General features: G+C 41.4%; 2 protein-coding genes across 4 annotated transcripts; both read left to right on the forward strand.

The window, feature by feature from the left end:
- The first annotated feature begins 770 nt into the window (after positions 1 to 770).
- Positions 771 to 1,419, forward strand: LOC125709552 (gamma-crystallin M2-like). The gene is made up of 2 exons (XM_048978129.1): positions 771 to 1,040; positions 1,156 to 1,419. Exons 1-2 carry the CDS (start codon positions 771 to 773, stop codon positions 1,417 to 1,419), a joined length of 534 nt encoding a protein of 177 aa, XP_048834086.1.
- Positions 1,420 to 11,346: 9,927 nt separating this feature from the next.
- On the forward strand, positions 11,347 to 23,089 carry prrg1 (proline rich Gla (G-carboxyglutamic acid) 1). Of its 3 annotated transcripts, XM_048978117.1 has the most exons (5): positions 11,550 to 11,627; positions 11,726 to 11,794; positions 12,488 to 12,530; positions 17,910 to 18,070; positions 19,677 to 23,089. In XM_048978117.1, the coding sequence occupies exons 3-5, from the start codon at positions 12,521 to 12,523 to the stop codon at positions 20,088 to 20,090; spliced, it is 585 nt and encodes a 194-aa protein (XP_048834074.1). In that variant the 5' UTR covers positions 11,550 to 11,627; positions 11,726 to 11,794; positions 12,488 to 12,520; the 3' UTR covers positions 20,091 to 23,089. The 3 variants fall into 3 exon arrangements, with proteins under 3 accessions (XP_048834076.1, XP_048834074.1, XP_048834075.1); XM_048978119.1 differs by lacking the exons at positions 11,550 to 11,627; positions 11,726 to 11,794 and adding an exon at positions 11,347 to 11,407; XM_048978118.1 differs by lacking the exon at positions 11,726 to 11,794 and having other exon boundaries at positions 11,557 to 11,627.
- Positions 23,090 to 24,104: the final 1,015 nt, after the last annotated feature.

Raw genomic sequence — 24,104 nt, forward strand, 5'->3', positions numbered from 1 at the left:
AAAACAGATAATTTAGCTTAAATGTGTTGAACATTGTTCATATACTGTGTAAAACATTCCTTACCCTGCTCATGGTGATAGCTAAACTCACGCTGCTCTCCTCATACTTCAGCTTCTGCCACTTTTATACCTGTCCTCATCCAAAGCCTGTAACCTCATAATGGAAAGTCCTGACCCAGCACAATGAAACCAAAGCCCATTTTGCACCAGTGAATAGAGAAAAGTTATATTGTAATATTTTGTGTAGCTGTCGAGCTGACGCCTACACTGTCTGCTTTACATACATGGCAGAAACACATGAGCTGTAGTGTGTGATTACAATGATAATGTAAAAAGAGAAAATGCTCATTGAATTCACCAGAGAGAAATGCATGCGTTTCAGTTAAAGAAAACAATCAAATCCAAAACTGCACAGAACTGCTGCCACGGCAGCAGTTTTCACACTGGAGTGAGTGTTTCTTGGAGTCGGACAGGTATAAATCTCAGGAGGTGGCGAGTGGCAGCAGGAGACTGAGAGACACCGATCAACAATGAGCAGGGTAAGTGTGTCATCAGATACGAAACCCCTGTTTCAGTGCCTCATATCTATGCTATACTTTTAAAAAATGCTTTACATAATAATGCTGAATGTATTTTGGAGCTTATACTTTGCTGTATTAATGTAAAATAAATTTGGTTTATATTCCCACGTCCCCGCATAAGAGAAGCAGGTATATAAAATGGATGGATGGATGGATTTTAAGCTTCATAATTAATTAATTGAATTTTGGATGTTAAAAGAATTCATTAATTCCTTCCAGATCACCTTCTACGAGGACAGGAACTTTGGGGGTCGCTCCTATGAGTGCAGCAGCGACTGCGGTGACCTCAGTTCCTACTTGAGCCACTGTTACTCCTGCAGAGTGCATAGCGGCTGCTTCATGCTCTATGACCGTTCTAACTACATGGGAAACCAGTACTTTGTGAAGAGGGGCGAGTACCCCGACTACATGAGCATGGGCATGAGTGACTGGTTCAGATCCTGCCGCATGATCCCCATGGTAAAGCATTCAACACTGTTATTGTTACATATTAGCCAGTACATAACAGATTGAGAATGAATCACTTTCTGCAAATTGCAGTGAACTGAATTCTGTTTCTATGTTCTTCAAACAGTACAGAGGATCGTACAAGATGAGGATCTATGACAGGGAGAACTTTGGCGGTCAGATGATGGAGATGATGGATGACTGTGACTCCTTCATGGATCGTTACCGCTGGTCCAACTGCATGTCCTGCCACGTGATGGACGGCCACTGGCTCATGTATGAGCAGCCTCACTACAGGGGCAGGATGAGGTACTTCTGGCCTGGGGAGTACAGGAACTTCGGTGGCATGAGGTTCATGTCCATGAGGCGCATCATGGATTCCTGGTATTAAGAAATATTAAATAAAACATTTTAAAAACAAATCGCACCAGAGAAATAAAAATTTTAATTTGAATTTTGATACCATGTATGTTGTGTTTATTCATGTCATAATATGAGTAACATTAAAAGATGATGTGTTGTGGTCAGGGGAGCCATAAAGGTTGGGAAAGTAAGGACAATTTCACCTCTGGGCCCTAAAGAATTTGGAAAATATATGGATTGGTCTCAGTTGGGGGCTAAATATATGTTTTCATGGGGCCCAAAATTTCTAGCATCACCCCTGGATGTGGCAGTCTGCCAGGTATCCACAGTGCACCAGTTGGGGGCGATCAGCACCACATGCGTGTGGTAGCCATGGCTTCCTCACAGTCAGCTGCAAGGGCTGCCAATTCCTTGACATTATCCAGCCATTCTTAATGATATTATCAAACTAATGCCCTGGAAAACTAGCCAACTTCCAAATGACATAAACTATATTATATGTTGATGACGATAAAACATAGGAGGGCATGATATGTCTATAGTGCATCGTGCTGGCTTTGCCATACTGCTACCAGAGACGTGCGGCTCCTTGCAGCTCATGCCTGCCTTGCCAGGCTCAGTAGGAGTAAGTTATGGAAGCTGCTTCCTACTTATCTGATGAGCTTAAGTGGACACACGGAGTATAAAAGTGTTTTTTTTTTTTTTTTCATTTTTATCAAAGTACATATTAATTGAGATTAAACCAAACAGTTTAGCTGTCTAGATAATCTAGATGTGGGGTACAAATCAACAAAACTACTAACATTGCATATCTACACAAACGTCAATCAAACCATCCATCCATCCATACATCCTCTAAAGACATATACTGCTCATAGGGCAATGTAACAGAGTGCCATGATTTTATTATTTACTGCTTAGTTATCTATTGTTTTGGATAGATGGCATGGCATTTTGGAGAGGTTTCTAGTTAAATGACATGGAAGGAGAGGTAAGCGAGCATGCACTAATTACAGCGCATTGCTGTACCCACAAGACAAACTACCTCTGGGATGAGAACCTGAATGCAGCTGAGTGACAGGCAGCACCTCAGCACCAATTAACGTTACACCCAGGACCTGTGCTACTGGTACCACTGGGGAGAGATTGCTAATGTATTTTTCCTGAGATATTTCATATGCTGGGAGCACTATGAATAAATTTGAAAGGAAAGTCCATGTCAGTAAAGAATGTGTTCTGGTTCCCACCACTATAAGTACATAGACAATCACACAGCTGGTACTTACATGGCCATCATACTTGTGAAAATGCCAGCAGGAGCAGAGCACAGACAACAAAGGAAAGACCCCATGTCCATTACGCTGTAAAGCAGAGCACAGACCCTGTATACAGTACCCACTCCAACAAAGGAGAGACCCCATGTCCATTATACTCTAAAGCAGAGCACAGACCCTGTATACAGTACCCACTCCAACAAAGGAGAGACCCCATGTCCATTACACACTAAAGCAGAGCACAGACCCCATATACAGTACCCACTCCAACGAAGGACAGACCCCATGTCCATTACACACTAAAGCAGAGCACAGACCCCATATACAGTACCCACTCCAACAAAGGAGAGACCCCATGTCCATTATACTCTAAAGCAGAGCACAGACCCCGTATACAGTACCCACTCCAACGAAGGACAGACCCCATGTCCATTATACTCTAAAGCAGAGCACAGACCCCGTATACAGTACCCACTCCAACAAAGGAGAGACCCCATGTCCATTACGCTCTAAAGCAGAGCACAGACCCCATATACAGTACCCACTCCAACAAAGGAGAGACCCCATGTCCATTACGCTCTAAAGCAGAGCACAGACCCCGTATACAGTACCCACTCCAACAAAGGAGAGACCCCATGTCCATTACGCTCTAAAGCAGAGCACAGACCCCGTATACAGTACCCACTCCAACAAAGAACAGACCCCATGTCCATTACGCTGTAAAGCAGAGCACAGACCCTGTATACAGTACCCACTCCAACAAAGAACAGACCCCATGTCCATTACCCTCTAAAGCAGAGCACAGACCCCATATACAGTACCCACTCCAACAAAGGACAGACCCCATGTCCATTACGCTGTAAAGCAGAGCACAGACCCTGTATACAGTACCCACTCCAACGAAGGACCCTGTCTTTATCTGCACAGTGTATTCCATAATGCAGGATCTTCAAGTGAGCAGTGATCTCCATCACACCAAGCACTTCCTTTAGTGGCTGTCCTGTCTACGGCCTTGAGGGTCAAAATATATGCGATTGGTGAGAAACAGCATTTTGATGCTGACATGCATATTTGAGACAAACTGATCTGATGGTCATGGCTACATCTCAGCTCCTTTTACCAACAGCAAAGTCAGAAATCATAGCATGGAACGGATGGAAAAAAATTCAGGTGGGCCGGTCCCATAATAATTCAGCTCGTGGCAAAATCACGCTATAGAGATAAGATAAGTAAAAACTTTATTTATCCTGAGGGAAATTCTTTTGTCCTTTACATGCTCAGTGCAACAATAGGAATAAAGGTAAGGTAAAGAAAATAATAGTGCAGAATAACTATGAGTGATACTTGTTGTGACGCCCGCTCCGTCCGCTCCTCGTGTGTGCCACGCCCCCTGATTACCCACGTGTGCTTCCCTGATCGTCTCCAGCTTTGTCCATTTACTTTGCTTGGTCCTGTCTTATTTAAGTCCTGGTCTTAGCTGTTTGCCTTGTCTGTCATTGATGTCTGTTGCCGTCCTGTGTTCCCTGCCCCGGATTTCTCGATTAAACCCTCGTTTCGCCCCGTTATCCGTCTGCCTGCCTGTTCTTGAGCGCTCGCGCTGCCCGAGCGATCTTCCGTCCGGCACGTCCGACGTTTCCCGTGACACTTGTATTGTAACTATATAAATACTCATAAATACTCATACTCTGTAAAAAGTTAAAAAAAGAAAAAACTATAACTAAGCTATAACAAACGTAATAAAATAACAGATTATTATTAGTGCATGTGTAATGAAAAGTGACTAAGTGTTTGTGCCTTGAATAATTGCGATAGCAGCATGTGACAATGGATAAAACATTCGATAACAAACAGATTAGTAATATTGCACGATCCAAATGAGTCTTAATGACAAATTCTGAAAAGGTCATCTACAGAATGAGGAAGAGTTATACAGTCTTATTGCCACAGGTAAGAAGGATTTCCTGTGGCGTTCGGTTCTGCATTTGGAGGCAATTAGTCTTTTGCCGTGGGAGCTCTGATGACCCATCATGGCTGCGTGCATGGGGTGGGAGGGGTTGTCCATGATGCTGAGAAGCTTTTTCAGCATTCTCCTCTCAGACACCTCCGCCTGGTTCTCCAGTCTGACCCCCAGGACAGAACCAGCCTTTTTAATCAGCTTGTTCAGCCTGTTGGCATCAGCTGCCTTCACCCCATTGCCCCAGCACACAGCTGCAAAAAACACTGCGCTCTCCACCACAGAGTGATAGAACATAGTCAGCATTTTCCTACAAACATTGAAAGACCTGAGCCTCCTTAGTAGGTAAAGCCGGCTTCACCCTTTCTTGAAAACAGTATCTGTGTTCTTGGACCAGTCCAGCTTACTGTCAATGTGTACCCCAACTACGTATTTTTTATTTATCAGTTTTTCGATGACTTGAGGCATTCCTAATATCAACTGAACAAGAAAGAAAAATCAATTTGCCTCTCAGCAGGCAGCATATTTCCTCTGATGGATCTAACCACACACACATATACCTGTCAGACACATTGTTTTTTTTGTAACGCTCAGTGTATGCTGAATGGGTGGGCCAGAGTAAGCCTCCTAAAACAGTCCATGCCAGTTCTGAGTCTTTGTTGCACATGACCTTCACATTGCATCTCTATATTAATTCTGTGTCTGTGGAGGCCAGCCAGCCTGCAAGACTTGCAGTTTCTTCCTGGAGCTTTTGTGAAAATGCCATATTATGTTTCAGCTCCTTCCTGCCACCAGCACACAGGAGAGCAGAAGGGTACGACCTGGTGGCAGCTGACCAGTCGCTTACTAAACCGAGGCCCCCAGCCAACCATAGTGTCAATGTGACAATGACATTTCAGCAGGATGCAGTGTCGCACAGAGTCCGCTGCCTCAGTCACCACCCGGCGACCATCAGCTGCATCTGTTCAGCCCCAGTTGTTGTCGTCCATGATAAGTCACATTTTAATATAGTAATTGCAATTACAATAGCCATAGCGATTGTGTAATTTCATAGAAAGAATCATCTTTTACTTTCTTCAGAGCAATATTTTTTAAATGTTCTATCAGCTTCTGTATTTAGTTATCTATTTTCCAATACTTTTGTAAATCATTCCAACACACTTGCTGTACTAATGTTTACATAATGATTATGTAAAGTCTGTGTAATCTCACTTTTCATAGCATAAACTAAACAGAAATATTAGCTTGAATGACATGTCAGTAAAAGCTGTGTATAATGTGGATAAACAGACCATGCATATTACAGGTGACATACAAATGTGTAATACAGAAGTTAAAAGATTAGGCTTATGAAGGAGTGAGAGGCTAAGGATTTGGTAGAAAGAGTGAGGTTAGGTTAAAAAAGTATGATACTCTGCTCTGAATAAGGGAGTGAACAAATGGGTTGAACTGCAATCAGAAATTCATCTGTGTCCAAGAGAATGCAGGATGCTGATTGGCTGACCTGGGTGATCTGCCGGCCCCTTTTCAGTGCATCCCCACCTCTGCTTTCACACTATTCACACTCCTATACAGCAGTATGTCCAAACCCTGCTCCAGGCCACCCAAACTGTATTTTTGTCAGATTAATTTGGCTTGATTGCACATGGCACAATGCAAATTCACATGACTGAATGTGTTACTTGAGGATTTGCCAAATCTTTTACACCTGTTACCCTTTATTTGCATTTGGGGAACTATAAAACATTATTTATGCATTTATTTAATGATTCTTTTACTTCACTATTTTATTACTAAAAACAAGTATTGATTATTAAAGTTATAAAAATGTACTGTTGCAAGACCAAAGATAATCATAAACTTGTCATTTTTTCATTACTTATTCCACTCCATTTCTTAACACAACTGAATGATTAAAGTGAATGCAAGCATACTCATTTTAATGTGAAGTCTAGATCAAATCAATCTTACTTTATTAAGAGCTTCACATAGTAATACACAGCATATTCACTGTGATAGCCTGTACTCCTTACACTCATTCAGTACCCCCTCAGCATTACCCACCATACACTGCTTCAGCTGCTGTTCATTCACATCATACCCCAGAATGGAGTGCCAACCCATCACAGGGCACTCTCACTTAACATTCACACACATATTCACACTTATGGACAACTTGGTAACTCCGATTCACCTTAACATGTTTCTGGACTGTGAGAGGAAACCACGCAAATACGCGTGTGCCAATATTCACAAACACGTGTGTGCCAATACTCACAAACACGTGTGTGCCTTCTGACAGCTGCAGCATCTGCCTCCCATTGCAAACGAGCACAGAGCCTGTTGGAGAGCAGTTCTCTCAATTGCAGTCGCAATAGCAATTTATTTATATTGCGCATCTAAAATAACACCAATAATGTTGTAACCAAAGTGCTTTACATTAATCCATCCATCCATCCATTTTCCAAACCGCTTATCCTACTGGGTCGCGGGGGGTCCGGAGCCTATTCCGGAAGCAATGGGCACGAGGCAGGGAACAACCCAGGATAGGGGGCCAGCCCATCGCAGGGCACACTCACACACCATTGCTTTACATTAATCATAGAATAAAATTAATAAATAACATGCAATAAGATATAATACATCCAGCAGAAAAACGAGAACAGACGAATGAGTATCTACAAAAAACAGAACACAGAATCACTGATGCTCATGAAAGGCTAATGAATAAAAATATGTCTTTAATCTCATGTCCTGCTTTCCTGCCACAGGCTCTGTGTGTCTCAGAGGAGCCCATCCGCAATCACAGCAGCGACAGAGCGCAGGCTGCAGGGAAGGAGGCCTGGCCACCGTGTGCTAATCTGTTTCTCCTTTTTATCATGGCCTTTTTAATGCCACATAGCCTAGCCCTCTACTGCTGTCTGTGATGGTGTAGTAGGAGGCAGAGTGGATGGCAATGATTCCCTCAAAAATAAGATTTCAAAAAAGTTAGAGTGGGATCACGTCCCATACTGGTACAAAAAGGAACACGGCATTTTAATTTTCAACATGTGACAGGTAATAACTTTAAGTTTAAAATTTTATTAGACAATTAAGGTTGCCTCTGTTTTTTTATAATAAGACATGTTCTCCGAAAGTCTCCCACTCAACACACTCACTCGAATCATTGCCCAAATCATAAATTGCTGGTTCCACTCATTTTCAACCTTACCAAGCCCCGCACAACAAGCCATTGCTACGCTCTCTCCACCGGCTTCCTGAAGCTGCCTGCATCAGATTCAAAACACTGACGCTCGCCTACAAAGCCAAAAATGGACCAGCACCCTCCTACCTAAAAGAACTTATCTCACCCCAAACTTCACCACACTGCCTCTGGTCCTCCAGCACCCCCACTGGCCCCACCATCTCTCAAGGCGCAAGGAAGACATGCACCTAGACTGTTCCCCGTTTTGGCACCTAAGTGGTAGGATGAACTTCCCCTAGAGGTCTGAACAGCTGAGATAATGGTACCTTCAATCCGCGGCTAAAAGCCTACCTCTTTCGGAAGTATTTGGATTAGCACTTCCAGGATTATACTCTTATTAAAAAAATCTATTACAACAGAGTTGTTAGAGTGACAGTATTCTTAGCCAGCTTCTACTGAACCAGTATCAGAATATATTAACTGATGAAACTTCTAAGCCTAAGTAGGTCACTCTAGCAAGAGGTGTAAATGTAAATAATAACATGTGAATTACAAGCTAGGCCAGAATTAAGATAAATATTTACATTGCGATGAAATAGATACTCCATGTGATTTTAGAGTCTGTGGACGAATGGTATAGGAAATAGTGGGGGGGGGGGGGGCACAAAGTAGTAATTTAATATTGGGGGTATACTTACTTCTCATGCCTTCGGAACCCGCGCCCCTGCCCTGGACTAAGGTCAAGGTCACCTGTGCTGGACTCTATAAGCAGGGCTCCATGATGCTTAGACTTTTAGAGGGGCGGGTGCTCAGAACCTCTGACACATACATTAAAAGGGCACTCAGTACCTTTAAAGGGAGGCACTTTAAATAGTTTGGGCTGAAGGGACAGGTGCTCAGGCAACCCCCAGCCCTCCCCCTTTGAGTGCCTCGGACGATGATTCTTGCTGTTAATACTGGGTGTGCTCCACTATGCTGGGCGCTCTTATGCCAATCATAACCGAGTACTCCGGTTTCCTTCCACATTTTTGTCGAATGTGACTATTTCCATTTGGAAAGTGAAATGAAAATTTAAAAGTGATTCCAAGGCATGACGCTAGGTGGCGACGGCGCTCTATTCCTCAGTGAGCACACAAAAAAGAGCGCAAGCTCACTTGACAGGCATTCTCTAGCCGAAACCAGACTTGGCCAAAAGCGATCATTAAAATAAAAAAGGGTGTTTTATGTTCTTGCTTGAGTAATCGCAAATACAATAGCGACATTCATAGTTGCACGCAGGGCAGTTTCTAGTTATTGAAAAGATCAGGGGCTACGTCAAGTTTACCTGGGGCTTGACAAGGAAGGAATATTGGCATCAGGGCTAAAATATTCAGGGCTAAGCTTAAAATACTCGGGCCAATAGCCCCGAGTGATCGAACCCAACGGAGCCCATGGTGACACGCAAAAAAGTAGTTTTCATGGGACATAAAATGATCATGTTCAACAATGCCCCTGCTGACAAATGAGGCTCAGATTGAGACCTCGACAGACAAAAATAGCCCAGACCTACACTATACCAATAAGGTGAACATTAAGTAACATCTTTAACCCATAAAATCAGACTAAATTAAGGTTATTATATGGCTGTGTATGATTTTAATAATCGGAATTTTAATAAGCCTTCCGAATAGTATTACTATTTATTTGTAAATTGATTAATTGTTGATCGCTAAAACTAAATAATTTAAAATATGAACACGTGATATCGCTCTGGCATGAATTTTGTTCCACTTCGGTCGCAGTAATAATAGCTGTAGGTTATAAAAAGAAGAAAAAAAACAACGTAATTTATTATACAATGAGTGCCAATCGAAACCTCCGGCACTCTAGTGGAGCGTCCAAGGGCGCCCCTTTGTCTCAGAAGGTGCCCTACGTGCTCCTCGTGGCACCGTAGATGGTTGCCTATGTTGCCTAATGAGCTGACCGGCGCTGCATACAATTACTAAACCAATATCAAATGGCGATTCTAGGATTTCACCCTTAGGGGGGGGTCAACCCTCAGTAGGGTTGCCGCTTAATATGAAGAAATATGAGACGCCACCCTCCGCCCCGCTCCAGGTCGCCGACGATAAATTTAGCATGGCGCGGGGGGGTGTCCCCACAATACCCACAATCCACAATACCTACAATAAAATTTGGACAAGATGCCTAGGAAGATACTGCAGAAATTGCTAAATGGATCTGAATTACTTTTCAGGGGAGCTGAAACATTTGTCTAATACCCTAGACAAATACCCTAACCTTAAGATTCAGGGAGTCCAGCAATTTACAGGGGGCATACATAAAATTATGATTTTTTTTGGAGGGGGGATGTAAGGGAAGTGAGTCAAACAGCACAAATATACGGTGGTCGGGGAATTTAACAGAGGCACAGAAAAGGATCGATATTAGACTGATTACCATTTTTAATCAATTGCTGTAAACGAGATTTAATATGAAAGAATATGAAAGAAGTTAGCGGCATTTGTAAAAAAAAGTCATTCATCAGTGAAGTTGGACCAATATTTATCATTTGGGACTGCTCTCTATTTGGGGATTACACCCCAGGCCATCCGAAGGATCGCCATCTGCCATCCAGCATTATGATAATGACTATCCAGCACACTGCACTCTGCACCTTATGGGCGCTTGCACCTTTTTATCCTGGACCGATAAGCAGAAGCCACGTTACGCTGCACATTTATTTTTCCATACAATATTTATACGCAAGTATATATTCATATATAATGTATATTTACTGGAGCAGCCACTTTTTAATGCACATCCCATTCTTATACCCATATGTATATTTGATATTTTTATATTTATGCATGTGTATATATTTTACATTAGTCATTACTTTATTTATGCCTTCGCTTTATCATTTTTATCTGCAGTAGATATGTACATTTTATATGCTATCTACTGTGCTATTGTTTCTATTTTACGTTTTGCAGAATCGGGACTGAACAAAATAAGAATTTCATTGTGTGTCTGTCATTCTACCATTCTCTGCTTCTCATCCCAGGCTATTCCATTAACTGCTACATGGACTCTGTATACACCACATATACGCACTGAGTTTAACAAGTACAGCGTGTATAACTTAAAACTCCAAGGACAGGTCATGGTCCACGAAGAGTAAAAGTGACGTTCAACAGATATAGGATTCCGCCTGTATGTCCGCCCCTCGAGCGCCGCTGGAGCTCGCGCAAATGTGCTGCTAATGGACCAAAGCGCGTGAGAATTTACGAAAAGTAGCATGGTAATTTATTATGTTTCTTTGTGACTATTTTCCCATAAAGAAACAAAGTTCTAAAAAAAAGTACGGCCCATTAATAGCTATAAAGACAGTGCTATCTGATAGGCTGGTGAAAAACTGTTACAGCTCTGACGCAGACTCATTAATATTCACAAAAAAGCGCTGCCCAGTAGGCCGCTTTGACCTCCTAGGCTAATAATATTACTATTTACTTAGCTAGCTAGTTAGATACCTCATGGCTAGCAAAAAGAAGACTTTTTGTGCTTAAAAATAGGGGCGTTTCCCAAAAGCGCCGTAGCCCAAAGAACATCACTTGGCAATCAGGTAGTGCTTCTTTTTATGAATGTTAATACATCTTCCCCACTTACGTTTCGGAAAATCACGACCGCCACAGATTCACCAAATGGCATAGAAATAAGTTTACGGAGGCTCCCCCACCCCCCCGCCCCCGTGTGCGCCGCAGGAGCATGCGCACGAGCGCGTGCAGGGGCACTGGTTACGGACCGGCACATATTTACCAGGCGACAAAACAAACGGCAGTCGTGTAAGTTTCAGGGCGCGATTCCAGCACGCGTCAAATATGTTATTGATTTCTGAGTCTCTGAAGGCTAAAATACGTGAAGCTGATTTTTTTTCCTCTAGTGCGACGGGAAACACTTTCGATCGCAATATCGACTCTTCATTTTTAGCATAAACCTCGGTCAGGGCAGGGTGAGTACCTATTAGAAAATATGGTGACTGATAAATTATATATGTTAAATTAATTGTAGCTATCAAATAGACGTCTGATCAGAAACAAACCGGTTTGTTAACTGAATACATTGATTTATTTCCATCGGTGATTAAAATCGAACGAAGTACGTGGAAAGACTAGTAGGGGAATATATTAACGTTTGATCTACTGTCCTATTTTGGTCCAGTGATTTCAGGAGCTTTCCGCGGAGCTTAGATCTTCTATCTACTTAACACGGTAACACTCATTAGATGTGATAAGGGTGGGAGTGGTTCATCTATTAGGTCGCAATGTTACCTATGCGTCTTTTAATTTCTCCCTGCCCTCTAATAGGGGTCCCCAACCTTTTGTTGTCCGTAGACCGGTTTACGTCGTACCTAAAATTCGCGGACCGTATAACATGGATTAGGGGTTGCCATTTCCAAAATAAACAAGCAATGCGGACGATTAATTTACGAATATATTCGAATGGGGGGAGGGGGGACTGACGATACAATGTTTCAATAAGTGGGAGAGATTTTACAAGTTTTTGTCCGTTTCCCTTACCCAGTAACGTGAAAACGTTCTCTCCCAGTCACAATTACTTTTGTAGGAATCGTTTAAAATACATGCGTGGCTTTATGTGCACTGTCGACTTGGGTAGTAAACAGTCTCTTGATCTTTGCTTGTAGGGTACATCTCTCCAGAATAGCTTTTACCCAGTTATGGCAAATGGTAAGTACAGAATACACACATTTTTCTCACGCGCATGCAGTGCCCATACAAAATTCATAGGATGCTGCAACTGGGACATTAATTTTGTGTTTCTGGTATATTTTTTGCATTGGCATTTTATTTCGTTGCATTTGAAAGCTTGTGACTTGCTGGCCTTCCCCTCTTTAAAGCATTGGAAGTTTCCACCTTTCTCATCTAAATTCATGTTACATTTCATCCTAAATCTATCCTGCCAGCTTTGGATCAGAGCTCTAGTCTGCTTTCTGCAACGCTCACAAGTTTATGATCCATCCATGGCAATGTTATCCTGCGACTTTTGTTAAGTTAGTGAGAACATTACACTCACATTCACAATACCTAATACAAACACTATATATCTTTTTAATTTGTCATTGACATTCAGTTGTTCCTTGTTTTAATTTGCTTTAGATTTGTAAATGATTAGGGATGTAAGTAATATTTCAAATTATTCACCAGTTGTTGTCTTGTGGTCTTACTGTTAAATTTCAAGCTTTTTGCCTATTCATCTTCCAGCCTGGAACTTATTTCAGGCAACACTAGGCACAACGCTGGGGTACACTCCTATAGTATGTCGATCCATCACAGAGTACACTCTCTCACACACACACACACAGTCACACTGGATAATTTGGGATGTCTCTTAACTAGTCACCTATGACCCCCTAATGGTCCGTACCATTCATGAAGTCTTCATTTTGCTGTCATTTGCCAAGAGCAAAATGCAGATACCAGGCAGAATATGTTAAGCCATTAAATGCATGACAGTTGCTCAGTGTCCTGTAAAGATGCGATGACATATTTTTTTATACTGTGAATGATTGCAAGTATGGTGTGATTTTGTCTGTTATTTGAAAATGAGTGTGCCTGTTGTAACTTCCATTGACAGATAATTGTATATGCTTGAATTGTGCTGAAGGAGGAATGTGGGTGTAAATGAAGGGAGACGAAAGCAGATTCAGCCGGTGTGATGAAAACAGAAAACTGAAAGTCTGATGCCGTGACACTGACTCATAACCCATAGCTCACACTACAAGTGAGGATCAGAGAGCATTATCAGGCAGCTTCCCTGGAGGAATTGGGGTTGAGAGCTTTGCTCAAGCCCTATTTTACCCAATAGGGAAAACAGTCTGCAAGTCATGAGATTTGAATCAACGACCTTCCTGGTCATGGTCCCCGATCTAAAGAGCTATACCACAATCACAGGCAGGCCACTTCCACCTGTTCTTCAAATAGTCAAGTGCTTTTCCTTTTCTATTCTTAATTTCATTTTCTTGATTTCGCCCAGATCCTTGTTTTTTATTAGGATCTAGCAGAAAAACAGTTTGATACAGTACGACCCCCATTCTAAGAAAATATTTGGGTGGTGATAGACAGATGTATGTGTTGTATCAGAGGGAATTACTGAAGTGCTTATGACATTGGATATATGTTATTGTACGCTTGCCTAAGTGACCTCTTCATGACCATGGAAGATTCAGCAGTGTACAGCTGTGTCTCTCTAGCCAACTGAAACTGGGCTAAAACCAGTGACAGCCATTTCATCCTGACTAGCTTCTCACAGCTAAAAGCTGACTGTGTGTGCTCTTCCCCCGTATGTACTGCTCCCATTTGAGTGATCCGGCACCTTTGTCATCCGATTGCTCTGTACAGTTCCATCCATCACTTCATCCCCTCACTGCAGCCAAAACACACACACATCCTTTGCTTAATGCGTGCAACTCTGGACTAGCTTGCAACATCATTTTAGTGTAGATTATCTGGTTGTGAAACCTTAACCTTGAAACACTCATAGGCAGAAGATCACCATTTCTGGTCCATATCTTTTTTGGTTGTTTTAAGGTGTGTGTATATGAATTCACCTCCAATTAAAATTGAACCGTGGGTTTCATTTCCTGTAAAGTCCTTTAGCATTGCTGTAGAATAACCACGTGTTTATACATCGCTAGCACTGATAAATGCTGCTGTTAATCTCAAAGGCTTCAGGGCTTTTAATTCTCTTGATGTAACGTCTACTTGGCATTTTTGCTCAGCTGGACATATAATGCAGTCCTTGTCAACGTGCTCATGTGTGCAGTCCCACAGAGCAGCGAAACAGTTCGTCTCTGTTTGCTGATCTGAAGCCCTCAGCTTTAATGTATGCAGATATGCGGCACATTTTGTTATTGTGGCTGTTTTTCTAGGCAACGGTGTACTGTTTGATTGGTTATTGATATTTTTGGTCAGACCAATGGTTATTATCGGTAACTGTGAATTGAATTTAAATATCTGGTTTTCAAAGCAAGCTGTGTGTTGTATTTTAGCATTATATTGCATTAAATTTACATATCTGATGCTATCCAAAGCGATGTAGAAGCGAGGCAAATAGTACACTGCAAATAGTCAAGGGGTCAACTAGGCATAAGTGCTGCTGGACTGATCTTACATTTAGTCCTCTGGTACAAATTTAAGCAGTATTAGGGCAGGAGCTACGCCGGTGGTACTCACCCAGGAGGCTGCGGCCCACTAGGGGGCCTCAGCGAGGATCAAGGTGGCCTGCGCAATTTACTTGAAAAGCATAGAGAAAAATATGACATTGCTAAAGCTAGCACTGGGTGATGGTCTACATTGAATTTTTACGGTTTATTGATATTTCTTTCAGAGCAAGATGACACAATTCTATTTATAAGAGTATACTTTAATTGTGTGTTAAAGTTACGGCTCTATCAAACGTTTTTTAATAAAAACCAATAGTATTCCTTTATGGTTGTAAACAGCACGAGAGTTTCGGTTGTGATATTGCACAGAATCCCAGAATTCACAGCTAAAATCAAACCATTCAGTTATTATCATCTCATAGGGAAGGTGATATAGAGGAAAGGCAAGGAATCGTTGTTACTTGGTTCTTTTAATTTTGCAACATTGTTAAAAATATCGTAATTTGCACTCTTTTTTTTTACAACCCCGTTTTCCAAAACGCAGGACACTGTGTACATTGTAAATGATTTACAAATCATAAACCGATGTTTAATTGAAAATAGAACAAAGACAGCATATCAGATGTTGAAACTGAGAAATTTTATTGTTTTATGAGAACCATATGCTCAATTTGAATTTGATGTCAGCGACACATTTAAAAACATAAAGCTGGGACAGGTATGTTTACCGCTGTGTGGCATCACCTTTTCTTTTAACAACACTGTAAACGTTTTGAGAGTTTTGAAAATGAAATGTCCAATTCTTGCCTGATTATAGGATTTCAACTACTCAACAGTTCAGGGTTTCCTTTGTCATAGTTTTCATTTCATGATGCTCCTAATGTTTTCAATGGGTGACAGGTCTGGACTGCAGCCAGGCCAGCTTAGTACCCGGACTCTTCCACTATGGAGTCATGCTGTTGTAATACAACCAGAAGTTTCTACAAACCGCAGAATGCAGTTTACCATTGTCTTGCTGAAATATATAAGTTCGTTCTCTGAAAAAGGTGCCTGGATGGCAGCAAATGTTGCTCCAGAACCTGTATATATTGTTCAGCATTAATGGTGCATCCCACATGTGCAAGCTACCCAAGCCATGGGTACTAATTTACCCCATACCATCATGAATGCTTGCTTTTGTATTGTCTGCTGATAATAAGTTGGATGATCCCTCTCCTCTTTAGCTTGAAGGATGTGGCGTCCGTGATTTCTAAAGAGAATTGAAAGTATTTTGATTCATCAGACCACAGGGCAGTTTTCCATTTTGCCTCAGTACATCTTAAATCAGCATAGATTTTATGCAGAAGTATAAATCAGCCTTTACAATTGTCTGGACTCGACGCTGGGCTTCGTACTGAGACAGAAAATCCTGGTATTGCTAATATTTTACAAGATAAATGTGCAAGATTGGGTGAGTGCTGTTATATGCTCAGAAAAGGCCAGCTAGTCATCTTTCATCACTCCTAAGTTCTTAGCAGACCTTCATGGTGACAGTGTGGATAATCCAAGCAGAACAGTGATGTCGTGATGGATGGTAGGGCTGGAGGGAAGACAAGAAGCTTGGGGAGGTTAATGGAGGTGATGGTCTCTTGTCCAGACTGTAATGTTAACCAGGCATGCAGATATCTGAGCAGAGACTGTGGTGTCATCAGTAGAGAAGGTCAAATAGATTGGAGTGTCATTGGCATAGTGGTGGGAGAAGCCATGAGATCTTGACCAAGAGAGGTAATGTAAAGAAGAGAGGGCTGAGGACAGAGCTGTGGGGAACACTGGTTGTTACCTGATGAGATTTTGACACTTTTGCACCCCATGCCATTTGGTTGGATGTCTCTCACAGGTATACGGCAAACCAGATCACATTCCCTGTGATACCAAGTTCAGAAAAGGTAACCAGGAGAATTTGGTTATAAACTGTGTGTAGTCTAGCAAGATCAGGACAGATAACCATGATGCAGCTTTTCCGGCTCTCAGAGTGTCTGCAAGAGGGCAGGCTCAGTCGAGTGTCCAGGTCTGGAACCAGACTAAAGACGTCTCAGGAAGTTGTTTTGTTAGATATTCAGAGATTTGGCTGAGGACATTCAAGAGTTTAAGAGCTTATCAGCCATCCGTCAGTCTTGATATTGTTTTTTTTTTTTTCGGTCAATGCAGTAGATTATTTTATCATTTCTATAGTCTTTCATTTTAAAAACTGCTGTTCAGCAGTTTGTCTTGAGAAAATGCACAAACGCACATAAGTGGAGCCTAAGTGATCTGTTTACAAAGGGAATCGTTTTACACACACTTACGTGCACTCAGACATAATTCTCTGGAGGACAGAAAATTTTGGGTGGGGTAATCAGTCATTGTTGCTCACTCCACAAGGAACTGGGAACTTCTGGGAAGCAGAAGTGAAATTATTTTTAACTGCAAATAGTGTTTCAAGCTAACATCTAGTTGTATTTTCTGTCATGCCTGAAACTATTTACCATTAAACTATTTAGTATAAACTATTATACTCATTAAGACAAAATCAACAATTAAATGCTAGGGTTCAGCTGTTTATCAATTAAGAAAATCTAGAACATTAATCAGATTATGTATTTCTATTTTATGGAATAGCAAGTATGTTTGTAAAAATCCTGTCAGCGATCAGTACAAGGCAGTGTCTTATTTACTGAGGTATACTGTAATTCAGTCGGGTGGAAAGATAGAAAAGTAGAGTTAGGTTTAACCTTTCACTTAAATGTTTCTTGTTCTGAAAGCTTGGTGCTTGTCATACTAATAGTTAATATAGAATAACTTTAAATTGCTGTTTTGGACAAATTAAAAACGAGAATTTATGTTGGTTGTAGTGATTTGAATCTGACTGTAAAAACATTCTTTTGATTGGTCCTCACTATGGAAGCTGTCTGTGATTGGTTCGCAGTGTTCCTGTCAGCAGAGACAGCCAATGGCTTGCTCCGGAGGCTGCCCAGGGCTAACAGTCTGCTGGAGGAGATTAAGCAGGGCAACATCCAGAGGGAATGCCGAGAGGAGATCTGCTCCTACGAGGAGGCGCGGGAGGCCTTTGAGAACGATGACAAAACCGTGAGTGTTTCTCACACACCTGTGCGCACATCCTCCACCCTACCGAATGACGCACCCGCAGCCTTTGTGCCCTAACCTGCATGTGTGCATGCACCCACATGCAGACACAAGATGTGTCCTTACAGGTAGATATTAAAACGCATACACTGCCTTGTTTGCTGGTCTATGGAGGGAGGGTACCACAGAGGCAGCTGGACCTTAAGAAATTCATGAACCTACCAGGGCTTTAAAAAAAAGTGAAAATCTGAGGTTTAACCTACTTAATAATCCAAATTTCTGATTTTCTTCCTTTTCATTGGTCAGGCCTGCTTTTCCACATAGTTGGTTAAAATAGTATGTTAATAATTTTGTATTTTTAGGACACAGGCAGAAAAAACTGCAGAAAAAAATGTAATCTGCCAACCCACCCCTGTGTCTTGCTCTATATTTACATTCACATAGAGCTGCATGTAGACCACATGAATAAGGACGCACTATTCTACACACACACACACACACACACACACACACACACACACACACACACTCGTGTAATCATATCTTTTTGGGGACCGCTTATTAATTTCTATGGGGAAAATGCTAATGCTAACTAAGTACCTTAACCCCTACCGAGCCCTATCTATAATCATAAGTAACCAAAGAAAATACAAGAGTTTTCGCGTTTTTAGGACATTTCGTCCCCCCCCCCCCTCCACACACACACACACACACACACACACGCACACACACATACACTACACTTGCAGCTAGGAGGGTGTGATGAGTTTGAGCCTCTGGAGGGGTGTTTGTGCCCCTGTCACGGGTGCATCCCCCTCCTCGGTAACAGCACTGCTGCCTGCGCCTTGGCTGATGGAATGTGCTCACATGCAGATGCAGAATGCAATCCTGTCAGCTGTGTTAGGTCAGCAGGAGGTGCTGTTCACAGGGAGGCCTTGCAGTGGGGACTCTTGGATAAAGTCAACAAGCTTTGTCTGTCTGTGCGTTGGTGTCCTTCTGTGTGCCAAGATTTTTCATACTTTTCTGGTTAACATTATGGATTTCAAAACATACTGGGCAATAAGCTTTGTCAGTATTTTTTTTTTTGCTATTCTTTATGTTTGGTATCTCTCAATGTAAGTGTGTGTCTATATTCAGTAGCAACTGCATGCATATCTGTGTGTTTTGTAATCTGTGTGTGTGTGTGTGTGTGTGTGTGTGTGACCAGGCTCTTATATCCAGGTTTGTGCATTATGTAGAGAATCTATTAGCAAGCAGTAAGGCCACATGTAAGTAAGCTGCTATTTGCTCTTGAAGTCTCTGTAATACTTATAAGGGCTGTTCAAACAAGTTTGTTTAATGTTTTATAGAAGCATTTTCAAGTATAAATGTTTTGCTTCAGTCTGAGATTCACATGTGAATAGTTTAGTTTGACCAGGCGATTATTGTCTGTAGGGGTCTGTGAGTTTGCTGGTTGTCATGCGGAAGTTGCTATTGTGATATTATGAGTGAGAGGTACACTTACATTTTTCCCCTTTGACTCACTGATGAGAGCATGTTGATGACATTGTGGATCTGTTTTGGTCCCTCAGACCCCTGCTAAGTAGGTGTCTTTTGTTTCTGTTTGCAGAGGAGATTCTGGGAAGAGTATGTCCGCGAGAGCAACGGCCCAGGGGGCCTGGATGTGTCCGGGATTCAGTCCCTCTACCTGATCCTGCCCTTGGTGGTGGGACTGCTGCTCGTTGTTGTGGTGATGGTTGCAGTGTGGAAATGCCAGTCACGCAAGCACCTCCAGAGAGGCTCGGCCTACGGGAACTCCCAAAGAGACCCTAACTTGTCCCATGTGAACTTAGACCCACATAATCGGGGTTACCAGCCAGAGCTCAGCCCAAACTTAGCACCACCGCCTGGGCAGTCGAGTGTTGGGGACCCACCCCCATCCTATGAGGAGGCCGTGGGGCAATCGGATGTACGTGTCCATGTGGAGCCTCCCCCCCAGTATGAGGACATTGTCACCAGGAGCTCAGAAATCCATGTGAAGTGACACCTGTCCCATTCACAGGCGTCGGCAGGAAGATGTGGGGACCAGGTACAGTTTTGCAAATGCAAGGAGCGACAGTGTAGGTAGAGACTGCAATAACTGCAATAATCACTCTAATACTCTAATCTGTGAACTGCTCTCATTAAAACAGGGCTGCCACCGCATCGCACTTAGGGTCATGTGGTTTGGCTGAATGTGTGTATGTGTGCGTGTGAGATACAGCAAGGAAAAGCTTAATACAGCTTGTACAGTAAAAGCAGACTGCATTAACACCAGTTTCGTTGCTATCAATGAACCATCATTTGGTCATATTTGATGTTTTCACCACTGTTATTGCAAACCAGGCTACCTGACTGCCCCCATTTACATTGTATAGTTAGCCCTTTCTGCATGGAAAGACCAATCATGAAATACTCGTCGTTTCATTTCCAAAGCTTCTATTCGCACAAAAAGTGTACAGCTTTTGGACCACCTTAACCCATAACACTGCTTCGTTGCCATTCCTATTTGAAGGAGTACTTGCATGAGTCCATTTTTATTCCATTTCCTTTTAAATGTTTTCATTTGTGTAAATGCTTTTATTGGATATATTGGATATATAAGTGAAGATATGAGTGCAGGCTCTGCCATAATGTCAGTAAGGCCTTGGGGCCTTCACAAGACTAATAGCGATATGCAAATATGCAACAAATCTCAAATTGATTGCTGCTGTAGCAGCTTCTAAAATCATACCAATATATTTCATAACAAATATTAAAATTCATACTCTAATAAATGTCTGATAGTGTAATATAATCCTCATCTAATAAGGATGATTATTATTACATTATAGTTACAACATTTTAACATACATGCAGAGAAATAAAAGTACATCTGAAGAAGCAAGGGAATGTCTAAGGGAAAGGTTTACCAGCAACTTAATGTCCACTGCATAAGAAAGGTCTACCAGCAACCTAATGTCCACTGCATAAGAACGGTCTACCAGCAACCTCATGTCAACTGCTTAAGAAAGGTCTTCCAGCAACCTAATGACCACTGCTTAAGAAAGATCTACCAGCAACCTTATGTCCACTGCTTAAGAAAGGTCTTCCAGCAACCTAATGACCACTGCTTAAGAAAGGTCTTCCAGCAACTTTAATGTCCACTGCATAAGAAAGGTCTACCAGCAACCTTAATGTCCACTGCATAAGAACGGTCTACCAACACACTAATGTTAACTGCTTAAGAAAGGCCTTCCAGCAACCTAATGTCCACTGCATAAGAAAGGTATAGCAGCAACAGTACAGCATAAAAAATAATTACATCCTACAATGTGAAAATTGTGGCACCTCACAATTTTTACCCATTAAGTGCAAATTCTGTTTTTGCTGGATTGTGTTTGAAGCTTAAATGTCAGTGAATCCCAAAGTATCGAGTCAGCTCTGTATGATGTTGCCTGTACAAACTGCTTATGATGGAGATAGTGTGGTTTTAAACTTTTTAGTCAATTGGAATTTGCTCTACTGGAGCCAGAAGGAGTACAGTTTTAAAGTGGCCATACGTACATTCTCAGTTACTGCTTAACTGTTTACTAACTAATTGCTGTATACTCATTGTCCATGCACAATGCACAAACAATTTCTGTGCTTAACACTGATGTACTGTTTACTCACTATTGTCTAATCCCTGATTATATACAGTTTATTCATTGTTTACTTACTGTTTTACTATGTGTTTACTGTCTAGTTTTTTTCTATTCTTATACATGAACTGTAATTATATAGTCACTCTGTGAAGAGGAGCACTGAAACCTTATTGGAAATGCTAACACACTTTGGGTGCTACAACCTGTATCACAGATCTTTGTTCAATCTTACGTACTAATTTTTTATACGTTAGACATTTTTAAGGAACAGAAGGATAACTTTTCAGATTGGTTTGTTTTCAGTTTCTAATAACTTGGCAGCATATGTCTGACACATTAGCCATAACCCCCACACTGAAAGCTATAACCGCTTTTGAACTGGAAGCCTTCTGTGTATTAAGTTATTAAATGCAGGATGATTACTAAAACTTTCACATTTACACATTTTAACTGCAGCTAACAAATGACAGATGAAATAGGATTCTTACTTTGCCTTAAAAAAAAGAAATAAACTTTAAAATGTTAGTACAACAGCATCTATATAAATTCAATAGCAAGCAGTTTTCAAACTGTGATATAGGACTGAAAGGCTTTGAACGGTGTTACTTATTTCTTTGTTGCTTGTGTTATGGATGAAGGATGTCCTTTAAATCATTTGAATTATATATAAATTACATGAACACATATAACTATTTCATTATATGAAATCATAATTATATATTAATCATATATAACCTGTTATGATGATGTTTATGCCAATCTTAAGAGTGTGTTAAATGGAAGTTGTGTATATACCACATATATAACGTATATGAGATAACATCTGTATATTATTCTCTGACTTCTGAATGGTTTCCTGAAACATCACCACGTCCGTATGAATCACATTGTTTGTCCTTCCTGCAGGAAAGATGCAAATTCCTGGTATGATATGGTTGTACAAAGAATGGCATGTAATTTCAGTCTTTAGCATAATGCAGTCGCGTCAAAGTAATGAGGATTATTGTAAAGTGTTGAAAATAACAGATGTGCACAGTGGAGGGCCTGGCCTTAGTGCATTGCTGGATACCAGGAATGACCAGTCACATTTTTCCCTACCTTTTGAAACCTGACCATAAATTGAGAAAGGGGTTAGCCCTGTCACTGGTAAAGGAGGTGCTTTTTCTGCTTCCAGTGCTCATGGGTGGCTGGTACCATTTTTGTTTTTTATCAAGGGCCTGAGAAGCGTCCCACTTCTTGCGTTCCACCATGGGAGTGCATGTGTGCATGTGGACAAGTGCCTTTCACTTAAAATGTGTGATCAAACAGGAAATTTGAGGCATCACTTGTGTGAAAATGTGCAGAGCTCTAATCTATTTCTAATAAAAGCATTTGTTGAGATGTGTCTTTCATGATTACCATAGTCCATCATGCCCGCAGTGCCCACTGGGGATCTCCCTGCACGCTGCTGTGGAGAGTGCAGGCCAGGCATCAAACCTATTCAGGAAGCTCGCGCCCTGTTTATGATGCGTTCCTCTGGGAGTTTTCCAGTGGAAACGCTCCCTTAACTACTGAAGACAGATGGCTTATCAGGGCTGAGTCCATGTGTGATGATAAAGTATCTACTTTTTTTTTTCTGCCCACCACCACCAGATGCATTTCAGATGCATTTTAAATTAAAGTTACAGTATAAACATATTCAATTCCAGGGTGGCCACTCCGAACTCACCCACCCTACTACCGTGATTATACAAAAAAAAAAACAAAGATAAATACAAATAAATTAATTAATTAAACCAAAAAAAGGGGGGGGGCATAGAAACAACAATCATAACAATAACAGACATTAATCACCATGGGGGGAGAGAAAAATAAAAAAAAACTAATAATAATAAAGGTGGGATGGAGAAAACAAAGTGTAGGGGAATGCAGAGTACAAACAACCACAACACACACAACACTCATTACAAGGACATCAAACAACAAAACAGTAATAGCAGGATAATGATGACAACAATAAAAAGTTATAACAGTAATATCAACAACAACAACAATAGTAATAATGTTACAAATAGGTATTATATGTACACTGAACAAAAATATAAACGCAACACTTTTGTTTTTGCTCCCATTTTTCATGAGATGGACTTAAAGATCTACAATTCATTCCAGATACACAATATTACCATTTCTCTCAAACATTTCTCACAAATCAGTCTAAATGTGTGATAGTGAGCACTTCTGCTTTGCTGAGATAATCCATCCCACCTCACAGGTGTGCCACATCAAGATGCTGATCTGACATCATGGGTAGTGCACAGGTGTACCTTATACTGCCCACAATAAAAGGCCACCCTGGAATGTGCAGTTTTGTCTCACAGCAAAATGCCACAGATGCCACAAGCATTGAGGGA

This window comes from Brienomyrus brachyistius, chromosome 16, assembly GCF_023856365.1.
Source record: "Brienomyrus brachyistius isolate T26 chromosome 16, BBRACH_0.4, whole genome shotgun sequence".
Classification (NCBI taxonomy): domain Eukaryota; kingdom Metazoa; phylum Chordata; class Actinopteri; order Osteoglossiformes; family Mormyridae; genus Brienomyrus; species Brienomyrus brachyistius.

Excerpts from the sequence above, each read along its gene's own strand:
- prrg1 (XM_048978119.1), top strand. Across the intron at positions 18,071-19,676 it reads TTGAGAACGATGACAAAACC|AGGAGATTCTGGGAAGAGTA; the intron begins GTGAGTGTTTCT and ends TTCTGTTTGCAG.
- LOC125709552 (XM_048978129.1), top strand. The coding sequence starts at position 771 with ATGTTAAAAGAATTCATTAATTCCTTCCAGATCACCTTCTACGAGGAC. Across the intron at positions 1,041-1,155 it reads CCTGCCGCATGATCCCCATG|TACAGAGGATCGTACAAGAT; the intron begins GTAAAGCATTCA and ends TTCTTCAAACAG.